The sequence below is a fragment of the Danio aesculapii genome, chromosome 24, assembly GCF_903798145.1.
Source record: "Danio aesculapii chromosome 24, fDanAes4.1, whole genome shotgun sequence".
NCBI lineage: Eukaryota > Metazoa > Chordata > Actinopteri > Cypriniformes > Danionidae > Danio > Danio aesculapii.
In genome coordinates this window covers 39546058-39560051 of record NC_079458.1, presented here as the reverse complement: position 1 = coordinate 39560051, position 13994 = coordinate 39546058, and the positions used below count along the sequence as shown (strand labels likewise).

General features: G+C 34.9%; 1 protein-coding gene across 1 annotated transcript in view; it reads right to left on the bottom strand.

Moving 5' to 3' along the window:
- dipk1c (divergent protein kinase domain 1C) overlaps positions 1-12243 on the bottom strand; it is a 29478-nt gene extending 17235 nt beyond the window's left edge. Inside the window, exon 1 of the mRNA XM_056451100.1 lies at positions 11787-12243. Within this exon, the coding sequence (XP_056307075.1) occupies positions 11787-12194 (408 nt within the window). The 5' untranslated portion in view covers positions 12195-12243. The remainder of the gene's footprint in view (positions 1-11786) is intronic.
- Positions 12244-13994: the final 1751 nt, after the last annotated feature.

The window sequence follows — 13994 nt, the reverse complement described above, 5'->3', positions numbered from 1 at the left end:
TCATTTAGAATATTAGATTCAATTGTATTTTGAATCATTGCAGACTCATTTAGAATATTTGATTCAATTGTATTTTGAATCATTGCAGACTCATTTAGAATATTTGATTCAATTGTATTTTGAATCATTGCAGACTCATTTAGAATATTAGATTCAATTGTATTTTGAATCATTGTAGATTCATTTAAAATATTTGATTCAGTTGTATTTTGAATCATTGTAGACTCATTTAGAATATTTGATTCAATTGTGTTTTTTGAATCATTGTAGACTCATTTAGAATATTTGATCCAAAAATGTTTTGTGTTTTGGGGTCATTAGACTCATTTAGATTATTTGATTCACCTGGATTTAGAGTCAGCATAAACTCTCTTAGAGGTTCAGATTAAAAGGAGTTTTTGGTCATTATAGACTCGTTTCAAATGGTTGATTCAAATTTGTTTTAAATCATGATAGACTCATTCAGAATGTTTGATTCAATTGTGTTTTGAATCATTGTAAACTCGGTAAGAATAATTAAATAAATGATCATTACTTATTTAGAATGCCAGATTCAATAACATTTTCTGCTATTGTAAACTCGTTTAGAACGTTTAGTCAGAATGTTAATTGTTTTGAAACATTATAGACTCATTAAGAATAATTGATTTAATAATATTTTGAATTATAAATGCATTTAACAGTTGAATAAACCATATTTTGCATCATTATAGACTCATTTATTCGTTTAGAACATTCAGTTCTTATGTATTTTGAGTCATTTAGAATGTTCAGTTCAACTCCATTTTGACTTATGATAGACTCGTTTAGAATGTTCAACATTTTGAGTCATCATAGGCTCATTTAGAAGATTCAGTTGATCTGCATTTTGACTCATCATAGACTCATTTAGAAGATTCATCTCTTTTTTGAGTCATTATGAACTCATTATAGCCTTTGGGCTGATTTGGGATTTATGTTCTTGATTAATGTTTTGTCCCTTGATTACCGTATTGCCCTTTTAAAATACAGAATGGTTCATTTTAATAGCATCTTGAGTCATTATTAACTCATTAAAAATGTTAAGTTCAGTGGCATTTCAGGTCATTTTAGACTCATTTAAAACATTTTGTTTAATTGCATCTCAAGTCATTATTCACACATCTAGAATGTTAGATTTACTTGCATTTCTAGCCAATAGATTCATACAGAACTTTGCTCTTGAATGCATTTTAAATCATTTTAGACTCAAAATGTATTTTGTCATTAAAGACTCCTTTAGAATGTTTGATTCAACATTAGTTTGAATCATTATAAACTAATTTAGGACTTGATTCAACAAGCTTTTTCAGTTTTACAGACTCATTTAGAACGCTAGATGTTTTAGCCATTTAAAACTCATTTATCAGAACCATTTTTGTGTTTAGTGTAAAAGTATTTATCCAGTTGTTGACAGGATTGGTGGTATATGCAAATTAATTTCTTTCAATATATATCCAGCCGTTGTGAGCGATTTATTTCAAAACACAAAGCTTATACCAGTAGTAACGATACTACTTGATTTGATTAAGTTAAAATATGTAAAACAGACAAACAATATGTTGTGCTGGGTTCTGCTGGGTTCCAAACAATCGATCTGTGTTTGGACAACATCAAGGAATCAAGTTAACTTAATACGTTTTACAGATTTAAGTGAATTGAACATAAAGCGATTGTGTTGTTTCAGCTAATTTTATTTAAGTAGCATAAAGCAAATGTCATTGTTTGAGTATGCAATGACATTCATATTATTAAGCCTAGTCTTTTAGGCAACCCAGGCTCATTCTGAAATCATACCATACATTTCTGGAGATCATCGAATACATCCCAGAAGGTATGGGTTTTTTTCACGTTTTTGTTTTCGCGAATCCACGAGAAACCGATGTGTACGCTCTAAGACATCTCAAATTTCCCTCACGAGTGCCGTTCACGCCTGCTGTTCTCTTGTAAATCCACCAGAGGCCGCTGTCGACTGTTTGACTGACTGACTGACTGACTGACTGACCGATCGACTGACCCACCTTCCCTTCCCTAAAGCCAACCAGTAGTAATTTTAAAAGCATAGATTGACCTGCTGACCCATTTTCCTAAACCCAACTGACAAATTTAAAAAGAAATTCTGAAAAAAAGCCCTCACCTGATTTTTACTATGTTTTACCACATTCTCACCCTGTTATTTACTTGTTTATTTAATTTTTTACCCGCTTTAATTTCTTACCCCCCCTCTGGAACTGTTGTTCACCAGACTCAACCCCCGTCATCATCATCTCCTCTCTACATCTCTAGTCTACCGACGTACATGGCGAGCCAACTGGACAAACTGGTAAAAGCTGGGAAGCCGTCTATACGAAGGTAACCGGTCATCTGATAAGCGTGAAAAGAAATGGCGTCATACCACCCCGTAGTGTTCATTGAAAAATTTATGCAGCCATACGTACTTCTGGCTACATTCATGATATCCAGAAATGTATTTGGGCTACGTTTTCCGAATGAGCCTATGTTGCTTTTAGGCCACTGCATATACTGTAAACATATTAATATTCATCTGAAGTGGTTTTATTTAACTAGAACTTCATCTGTTTAGATGATTTGCCACAATCTACGTTGTACAGAAAATATTAAAATGATGAATTGATGTCAAGGCGTTAAACCTTCTACAAAACAGTGATCTTTGCATGAAAGTTGAATGTATCGGTAAAGCATGCGGATGACCATCTGTGCTTAATCTTCACATTAGATCATAAGGAAAGAATGAAGTGAATGGCAGCCTGCAGCAGGCAAACACTACAGAACAGGTACATTTCACGAGCTCAAGCCAACAAGTCTCTTCTACATAGGCTGGCTGCACAGGTGACAGATGGTGCCGCTGATTAAAAAAGGTCTTGTGTGGTTCAAAGCATAATTGCCCAAAGGTTCTCAACCGCATGCTGCCAGAAACTATAAACAGTTTATTGTGTAAATGTGAACCACTCGGAGTTGTTTATTGCAGTGTTGAACCCTTTAGAAATGCTAACCGTTTGGCAGATTATCAGAATGTTTTTACCATTCATTAGCTGGGAAATGGTGTTTTGGAGGCTGTGTTATCATAACTAAAACCTCCATCAATTATTTCAATATTCTTTAAAGGGATCTGAGGTCTGAAATTTAATCTGAGTTAAAGGAAACCTGTTATGCCTGTTCTGAGGGATGTAAAATAAGTCTCGGATGTCCCCAGAGTGTGTATGTGAAGTTTCAGCTGAAAATAACAACAAATAATTTTCTATTTAACTCTTTGAATCTGCCTCTTATAGGCTTTGATCCTAACTGTGCCATTTAAGCGACTGTCACTTTAAATTTAAATGATATTGTACCCTTTTCAAAAGAGGGCGGAGCTACTCCTATGTGTCAGCAAAGTGGTAGATTCAAACCAAGACTAATGTTAGCTCTGTGAAAAACTGACAACGTCAAAAGAAGTGGCTTGGAAGAAGGTATATGGAGACTCCAGTGTTCATTTGTGTATCCTAAAAGTCCACATTTATTATCCTCTCAGTCGCTGACTTTATCTTCATCAGGTCAAAACTTTAATAGAAGACCGCTGCTTCTCACTCAGGGCTGTCTATGCTAATGAGGGAGAGATCGTCTCTAGTGGGCGGGACTTTCCACCTCTGATGACACGTACAAAGGGAGAATTTGTTAATCAACATGTTTCTCCAGACTGTTTTTATCAAGTGTGATTATATAAAAAATGAATGAATACATTTTTATAATTAGAAGCTGGTTATATTCGCACACTGTTGCCACACAACTGTGTTTAAATAACTTACAAAAGTGATTTTTGCATAACAGGTCCCCTTTAAATTTCCAATCATCACACTTGTGAATAAACACTGGTATTTGTGCATTACGTAAGTGTATGCAGATGCATGTGGTCATGAGAATGAGTGAAAGAGCTTTGACACCTTATGGAAGGATTTGATTCAAAAGCTTTTCCAAACAAACATCTACTATGACTCATGAGAACAATCATACACTTTTGAACTTTCGTAAGACAATTTAGACGAAAATTAGTCACAGAGTGCTGGATAAACAAATCAGCAGTCAGAGGAGTGTATTATTCTCATTTTGAAGTCACTTTGATTCAAAGCATTGCTAAATTGTTAATTGTACACAAAACATTGGCATCCTGTAGCTGTGAAATGACTGAAATCATTCAGCGTAGGGATATGGAAGTGTAATGCACTTTAAACCTGCCGGAACTACTTCAGCTGTGCGTTTATCAAGCCTGATGAGGAAATGTAGCTACTTTACATTTTGTCAGTTTAGCAGCTATGTAATTCGTATGAATTCAATTCGTACGAGGTCAGTCACCAAACCCCACCCCTAAACTCAACCCTCATTGGGAGATGAGAAAATTGCACTAAATTGTACGACTGAGATCGCACGGATTCAGACGAATTAGCCTCTAAATCAAAAAGGTTCAAACAGCCGCGAGATAGCATTGGTTTATCTGAAAATAATGACATACTAAAATGATCATCAGCCAATCAGAATCAAGCATTTAATAGCACCGCAGTTTAAATGCTTGCAATGTGATCCTTTAAATATTTTAATATGTCATCATTTTTTTGTTTTGTTTGTTATAAAGATGGCTTATTTTTACATTGAATATTAGTTTGTGCCTTTAATAATTCATGGTAAAGGTAATAGACACTCTTGAAAAAGAGTCAAGAGGTTCTCGAGGTTTTACTGGTAAAAAAGAAAATGGTTTTAAATAATAAAATCAAAAGTTTTATTATCATTATTATATGTTTAGAATGAATGAGTAATATATACATGCAGGTGTATTGCACTCACAGTTTTGTTTTTCCACTTTTACTGACCCTCTTTTGTCTTTGCATATACTGAGAGGTTATTAATAAAAATACTCAGATATAAAAATATCTGTTAATTATCAGTTTTCGTATTTTGTGACTCTCAAGTGCTTTCCATTTACATTTGGGGTTGTCATTCAGGGCTCGACAATATGTACTGCCCGATGGCCCGGGGCCAGCATGCGAGATGCTCGGGACACTAGACAGTAGACAGTGCTGCCTTGTCACTGAAGTTTAATTTGGCTGCGACTGTTTGTCAATTGCGTGCAAATAGGGTGCTTCGACACCTAGATTGTTTCTGAACCTGTCTCGTTTGCCCAGCTAGCGTGGTTCGTTTTACATATGTGAATCTTGCAATCGCGCTCGGATCCACGCCAAATCAGTTTGTATATTTGCATTCACTACTTGCTTCTGTTTTTTAGAATATATTTATTATCTGTTTTTTGTCCTGTCTCTGTAAAGCTGTTGCACTGTAGAAGCTCTGTAGAAGCTCTGTCACGTGTGAACATACCTGGCAATAAAGCTCTTTCTGATTCTGAAATCATTCGGTTGGAGATCGCCTGAATGAGGTGGTCTCGGCTCGATTGAAATGAACTCTGGAGCGGATCGATTGTAGTGAGAAAGCAAAACGATCCAACAATCTAACAAACCAGGCTATATCACAGTGTATTATGGTTGTGTAATTGCCATATAAACAGCTAAATGCAGACAATAATGAGTGGGATGGGATGTCATTCCTACAGGTAAATGTGCGTTTCATGTCGAATATGAAAGTGAAAGCATGCTGAACTATTACTGTGTGCTGATTATCTGTTTGGAAAATTGACAGAAATTACCATCTGATCATTTTCCCATATTTTAATCTTATAATATTTTGTATTAAGCGTATTATTTTGTTCATTTCTGCACTGACACCTTGAAAGAAAGATCAACACTGATCTGCTTCATGGTCAAACTGCAGTCTCGCTTCATCAGTCTCGTTTCATCTCTATAATTTAAGCCTGTAATGCATAATTTAATTAAAAAAAAATTTCAAATTTAGTTGCATCACAATTGTAATTTTTTCAATTGTCGGTTGTATTTAAAGAAAGGTTATGCTGAATAAAGGCATGTATATATTTAATCTTATTATTTAAAAGATGTGGTTTTAAAATAGCTATCAACTTCTCTTTTTTTGGTGGGGCCAGTGAAAATTTTGGCAGGGCAGGGATCAGGCCAGTAGAAAAAATCCTTAGCATTGAACCCTATCAGTTATTAATACTGTGCATTATGGATGTTTGATCCCTGCTCTGTCAAGGTCCCATAGTGCAGTGTTTCCCAACCCTGTTCCATGAGGCACACCAACAGTTCATGTTTTGAATGTCTCCCTTATCTGACCCATTAACTTCAGGTTTTGGAGTCTCTTCCAATGTTCTGATGAGTTGATTCAGGTGTGTTTGATTAGGGAGAGGTTGAAAATGTGTACTGTTGGCGTGCCTTCAGGAACAGGGTTGGGAAACTCTGCATTAGAAGAGACTCCAAAACCTGAAGTTAATGGGTCAGATGAGAGAGACATCCAAAACATGAACTGTTGGTGTGCCTCCAGGAACAGGGTTGGGAAACACTGCCATAGTGCAATACAAAAGCATGAATAAATGGGGGAAAATAAAATAATTAAAAAAATTAATCACAAAATATGGAAAACTGCTAATTTACAGATATATTTTACAGTGCAATTTCATACTAAATCTTTTAAATTCAAATGATTAATAATAAAACAGATGCTGTAGAATTATTTCACTGTCTGAAACTTTAAAACCGCGAGCTGCTGAATCTGAACCAAACTCTTTCTCACTAAAACATCCCTGGGAATTTCAAATTGACTCCAACCCAACAATTACAGCAGCCGGTCTGTTATTTTCACTTGATCCTCACTGCCAAAAATCACTGCCAATATGACTGATACCTCACAGTTATATCTCCACCCAGTCATCATCTGCACAATACTGGCAAACCGCAGCATTCCTCAGTCTCGCAGCTGTTGAATTCACTGTAATATTTACACTAGCTAGCCCAAATATTAAGAATTAGAGAACTCGTGTCATGATCTCAGTTATTACAGGAGCAAAAAATGTCACTCGCTCAGTAGATTTCACATTCATTCAGAAGTTCAGAAGATTGCATGATTTCATATTGTATTTAAATATGAAAAAATTACAAGTTGTTGATATATATATATATATACATAAATATATCAGTAACGCATTACCTGAAGGGGTGTTCGTAAGAGATTCATAAGATTTTATGATCATGAAACTTTATAGATGCTTAAGACAGTTGTTATTAAGTGTAATTTGCTCAGTTATGTCATTTTAAATGCAAAGATGACACTGTTTGTTATGAAAACTTGACATAAATAAATGCATCACAACCAGTCTTCATCTTTGCCATGACAATTTGACATTACCAAGACAACAAAACTTGTCATAAATCTGTCATAAACATGATTGACATAATAATGATTGTCTCTCATATATTTGTTGTCTTTATTATCTATTTATTATTCATTTTAAAGGATTAAAAATATGCTCTTGTTCTAAATATATGCCTGACAGAACTTTTAGTAGATAGACTAGCATTACATTTAATTACATTTTAATGGGCATCTTCTGCAAACCATTTTAACAATATATGCATTGCAGCAATAAATTTTAATACATTTTTATTAACAATAACAAACAAAACAAAATTTTTATTAACAATAAATTTTTATTAACAATTAATTTTTGCACTGTAATTATCAATATATTAAATTTTATTCATAAAAATGTGTTGTACTTTTTTTCAATTTGACATTACCAAGACAACAAAACATGTCATAAATCTGTCATAAACATGATTGACATAATAATTGTCAGAAATATTTTTCTGATCACATTTTCAGTAGAAAAAACCGTGTTTGTCATTAAAATGTCTCATTAAAACTGTCAAATCATCTGTAACAGTGTCATTTATATTTGACGACATATTAATGACAAATTCGGCTTGTACCACAGTAGTTGAGTTAAAAAAAAATATTAACGATGCGGTTATAAAATTCATGGCATATTTATATATGGCAATTAGGTCTACACAATATACCATTTCAGCATTGATATCGCAATGTGTGCAATAATCACATTGCAAGATCTGCAATGTTGAGTCTAGTATAGTTGAGTATAGTTGACCAGGAGCCATAAAACACATCCGATTTATAGAGTTAACCCATAATAGAGAGAAAGTTTATCATTTGCATGTGTTTTAAGGCCTTTGATTGAGCATTTCAAGAGAGTTTAGGTACAAATATATATATATATATATATATATATATATATATTTTTTACTTTTAATTTTTGTCTTGTAGTCCAAATATCCACATTTTAAAACGAAAATCAGATTATTGTTATCACCCTACACTGAAAAAAGTGTTGCATGCAAAACTGTTGCAAACAATTTATTTGTGTTGAATTTAAACAAACAAATTAAATTTAATAATGTTCAACTTAATTTGTTTGTTTAATTTCAGCCCAAATAAATTGTTTACAACCACTCAACGTAAAAAAATTGAGTAAATCCAAGGAATCATCTTTGAATAATTTTTTTCAGTGTATTGGCAGATAATTTAGCTTGTTTTAAGGATAAACTCCTAATGTTGACTTATTTATTCTGAAGCAAAAAACAAAACAGTATTTTTACTTGATCTACAAGAATTTTTAGAAATATGGACAAGAAACGAGACAATTTTTTTTTACTTTGTGATTATTCAGTTTCTGTTTCTGAATACCTGAAATAAAGCTATTTAAACCATCCTGTGAACTGTATTCATATCGCAATATTTAATGTAGAAAGATATAATATCACAATATATTTTTCCAATATCGTGCAGCCTTAATGGCAATCATGTTTATAACAGATTTATGACAAGTTTTATTGTCTTGGTAATGTCAGGTTGTCATGACAAAGACAAAAACAGGTTATGATGTATTTGTTTGTCAAGTTGTCATAACAAACAATGTCATTTTTGCATTTAAAATGTCATAACTGAGCAAATGACACTTGTTATAAGCATGGATAAAATCTCATTCACATTCATGACCTTCTATCATGATTATGAAGGTTTCATGACATCTTATGAACATCCTTTCATGTAAAGTGTAACCAATATATCTTAAGATGGAACATTATTTCGCTCATATTTTGATGTTTTAGTTATAGAAATGTTATTTGGAGCATTGTAGAAATAGTTGAATGTTTTTATATATAATATATGTATATATAATCACTCTTGCAGAGAAATGCATTGCTGTAAATCTGCTCATGCCAACACGCTTGGCTTCAGTAATGACAGTTTGCGTGCAGAAACTTGTCAACTAATTGATGCTAGTAAACATTTCCCAATCCCTATTTCAAGGCCACCAGGATTTTGCGGTTCCCAATGTGGCAACAAACAAAATGTTCTTTCAGCGCTCACTTGACATCACGTAATCCAGTGGCTCAAAAGAGCTTTAGGTTTCCCCCGAGGAACAAAGCTTAAGCCTTTAATGGAGGCCCGTTTCTGCTGGTACCCACGATTCAATGCTTGACTGATTAATCCTATGAAATGCTTTGTGTATCAGTCAGTGGAAAATTCACCAAAATCCCCAGAGGTACTGCATATCATGACAACTGATCCACTGACAGACAGCAGTACTTACCTTTACTAACATTCTACATTCTAGCACTGTCAATTCAATTCTCTGCTTAAATTACTAACAGTAAGACTTATCATTTATTCAGACATGGACAAATCTGTTGGCCCTTCAGTTTTGTCCAGGCCAGGCTCATTAGTTCAGTCATTAGTTTGTATTGCTTCTGTTGAACCACACTTCGAAAGCAATGTCAGACTCTCATTAGTTAATTTCCAGTCATTTTAAACGTTTTATTTAGTTATGTCAGTGACCGCTGCAGTTTTTCTTTCTTCAGTGGAAGAGTACAGTTAATTTCGTCCATGTCTGTACTGTATATACACCTTGCTTTGACTTTCTAACACTAACACTCTCATATGTTTGTTATCTTTATTCTATATTATTCATTTGAAATGGTTAAAATATGCTCTTGTTCTAAATATATGCCTGACAGAACTTTTAATAGATGGATAGACTAGTGCTACATTAAATGACATTTTAATGGGCATCTTCTGCGAACCATTATAACAATGTACGCATTGCAGCAATTAATTTTAATTCTGAATTTTAATTCCTTTTGTACATTCTAATGTCTAAAAAATAAGCTAGAAAAGCTCTACCACAGTTTGTACAGTCCATATTTAGAAGGTTTTGGTTTGTTTTTATAACATGCACTGTAATGGTCATTATATTAGATTTATTCCTAAATATATGGTGTATTTTATTTTTCAATTTGACATTACCAAGACAACAAAACTTGTCATAAATCTGTCATAAACATGATATTCATAATACTTGTGTCATAAATATTTTGTTATCACGTTTTCAGTAGAACATTTGTATTAATTTTGTACGTTCTAATGTATAGAAAATAAGCTTGAATAGCTCTACCACACTTTGTACTGTCCATAATCAGAAGATTTTGGTTTGTATGCATTGTAATTATCATTCAAACTCAATAATAATAATATTAATAACAATAATAATCCCGTGTTGGCGTGGGTTTCCTCCGGGTGCTCCAGTTTCCCCCACAGTCCACACACATGTGCTGTAGGTGAATTGAATAAACTAAATTGGCCGTAGTGTATGAGTGTATATGAGTGTGTATGGATGTTTCCCAGTGTTGGGTTGCAGCTTGAAGGGCATCCGCAGCATAAAACATATGCTGGAAAAGTTGCCGGTTCATTCCACTGTGGCGACCCCTGATTTATAAAAGGACTATATGTAATAAATGTATATATCTATATCTATATGTTATAAAATGTAATTGTCATTATATTTAATTTTATTCCTAAAAACATGGTGTGTTTTTTTTCTAAAGGTTTACTGTATTTATTATTTTATTATTATTTAAAGGAACAGTTCACCCAAAGATGAAAAATCACTTCATCATCACTTACTCACCCTTCTTTTATACCTTTATTGCTAACTTTCTTCTGTTGAACACAAAAGAAGACGTTTTGAAGAAAGCAGAAAACCTGTAACCATTGGCTTCCATAGTATTTCGTTTTCCCACTATGGAGGTCAATAGGTTTTCAGCTTTCTTTAAAATTGTGCTCAAGATTTGTAACCACTTGAGGGTGAGCAAATGGTGTGTTAATATTACGTTTTTACATCTCTTTATGAAGTCATAAATAAAACAAAACATCTACTCTGCAAAATCTTTAACATTTAATTAAGTAATAAAATGAAACAAGAGTTTAAACCTGGCTTCATCTGATATTCAGATGTTATGCAAATAGTTTATGCATATTTAATTCATACACATTTGATTGTATTTGCATACGCTGTAAAAATATGCTAGGTTCCACACAATTCCTTCATGTTGTCCCAGCACAAATCAATAAAGTTAATTTAATTGTTTTTATAAATATAGCAAAAATGAGCAAAAAACAATTAAGTTGTGCAGCTCGTTTAAAATAAGTAGTTTGAACAAGCAGCAAAAAATATTTGTTGAATGTATGCAAGACAAGCCTACACTGACTACTAGTCTACACTTAGTTTTTTAATTGGCTCTTTTGTCAAGTTAGCCAACGCTGACGACTACAATAGTATAAAGCAGATTGTTAAAACCATTCAGCATAATTTATTTAGTTGAATTAAATTGAACTTTTCTAGTCATCTCAGTCAAACTGACTAAAAATGTTGCATTAAACTGTGTATAATAAAACAAAATGAGCAGAAACCTGATTAACTTATTATTTAATAAAGGAAAGGAAGAGAAAGTTGTGCTTACCACCCTCTGCAGGATCTCTTTGCTCTTGTCATCAGTGCAGAAGTCAGAGAACATGTTCCTGTGGACGAACACCAGGCCATTGAGGAAGATCCAGGAGGCCAGCCAGAGCAGGACCACTAGCAGCGCGCTCCTCCGGCACACCTTCACCCCCAGACACCTGCGGGCCGAGCCCAGGGCCCCGCGCAGGGGCCGCCACATCTGTCGGACCCCCTTCCCCAGGAGCCCGCTGGTTTCCTCTGAGGGATGAGGGAGTGTGTGGCATCTGTGGAGCCGTGGAGGATCTGCTTCAGTGCTGCCGCTCCTCCGAATGACTCCTATTAAACCTGCAGATCCTCCTCTCTCTCTGCTTCCTCTCCAGCTTCCTGCGTTTGTGTTGTGAATGAGCAGACTTTCTCTCTGCGTTCTCATTCAGCACGCTTGAATCCAGTGTGTTTTCACTCTGCCTCTGGCTCTCGGTTCCCCCTCTCTCTCTCTCTCTTTCTCTCTCTCTCTCTCTCTATTCAACACTCCACCTTTTTTCCGTCTGTCTCCCGCCCCCTTTCTTGAGTGCTTTCCTCCTTTGGGTCGCCTTCGTCTCTGTTTCCAAGGCAGCCTGGCCTTTCCTCAGACCTCGGCGTGCCAGATCCCTCTCTCTGGTGCCAGACCCTCAGATTACTCCACACTGAATCCTGTTTGCACTTCAAGCATTGTTTTAACACTGATAACAATAATAATACAAAAGGATTTTCCACAAAGGAAGGATTCCAAGGATTGAATCCAAAAGAAGGATATCTGTTTTTGATTCATTCTTTATTTATTGAACATTTTAGATGCAGAACTATTTTCAACAAAGCTCATGATCCACCCCAATGAAATAATAAAGGGGGATGGAGGAGTTCTGTGACAGAAAGGTAGATTAAAGCAATATATTCAGGGATAATGTACATCGTGGAATAACAAGAATCGGATCATTGTTGTAAAAGACTGAAGGCTTTACTCTGTGAAAACATCTGTTTCGGATGTATTTTATCACACTTATTACATAGCTACTTGCCACAAAGCATAAAAATTTGACAAAACATTGACCTGAGCCGTAATAGTTTATTATTAATTTAATGGGCTATATGCACAGCTAGTGTTTTCAGCCAATGATGAACTTTTGGTGAAAGGTTTATGTGACTATTTTCAAGTTCATAAGTCTCCTTTTACAGCATCGATGTTGTAATGTTATTCAAATATAATCAGTTAAATAGACTTAAGCATACATTTAGTTGTTAAAGAGTTAAAAAAAAGACCATTTAAGTGCAGGCGCCATCATTAGCAGGAGGCTATAGCGCAGAAGTGAAGTTTCATAACTAATTTCGAGAGGAGCACCTGGTATGATTGAGCATGTCTGGCCACTCATCTGTAATCAGTAATAATCAAATCAGAGTGATCCTAGTTTACTATAAATGGATCATTTTCTCCCTACTGTTTCTATATTCGTTTGGAAGAATCCCCCCTTCCACCCCATCTCCTCCTTTTCCTCCTTTTTCTAAAGGGGGAGCTCTCGAGACCTACCTGATCTCGGATCTCCTGATTTGCTTATTGACCGGGCGGGAGCCCAGGGCTCAAATATCTCCGAGCTCAGGGTTCTCTCCCGGGACAGCATGCCAAACCTGCTTTATACGCCAAGCATATCTAAGTGGGAACTTTTGAAACTCCATTGAAAATACTGGGGTAAAATTAATTTCCATATTTTAAAGACATGGCATTTAAAGACATCAAAGACATCCTTCGTTTAATGCACTGCTTCTTGTTTGGTCTGAGACCCACTTTATATCAGCCAGGCAGTGAAGATCGCTGTCTTTTAAAGAAATCAGGTTTAAACGCGGGTGATTTTGTATGGGATGACAATTAACCGGAAGCTCTGGGTCTGGCTGACTGAAATTAAAAGTCTGTGTGCATATACCCCATTAAATGCAAAGCTGACAGAGATGAAAACAAATTGTAACAGGTTTTTTCACAATTACATTGTAGACATGATAGCAGGATTCAAACAGGTCTGATAACAGTCTCACTAAGGTTTGACCAAGATTGTATTGTTTTCCTGCTGGCGCCATTTATTTTTGCTCTGCTATATTCCAAACTAATAATGTCCAGTTAGGAGAGTTCTCAAATAATGTAATGTGTGTATTTATGTTGCACATTTATTGTGTGTGGCCATACACCCAAAGAGCTGCACAATCA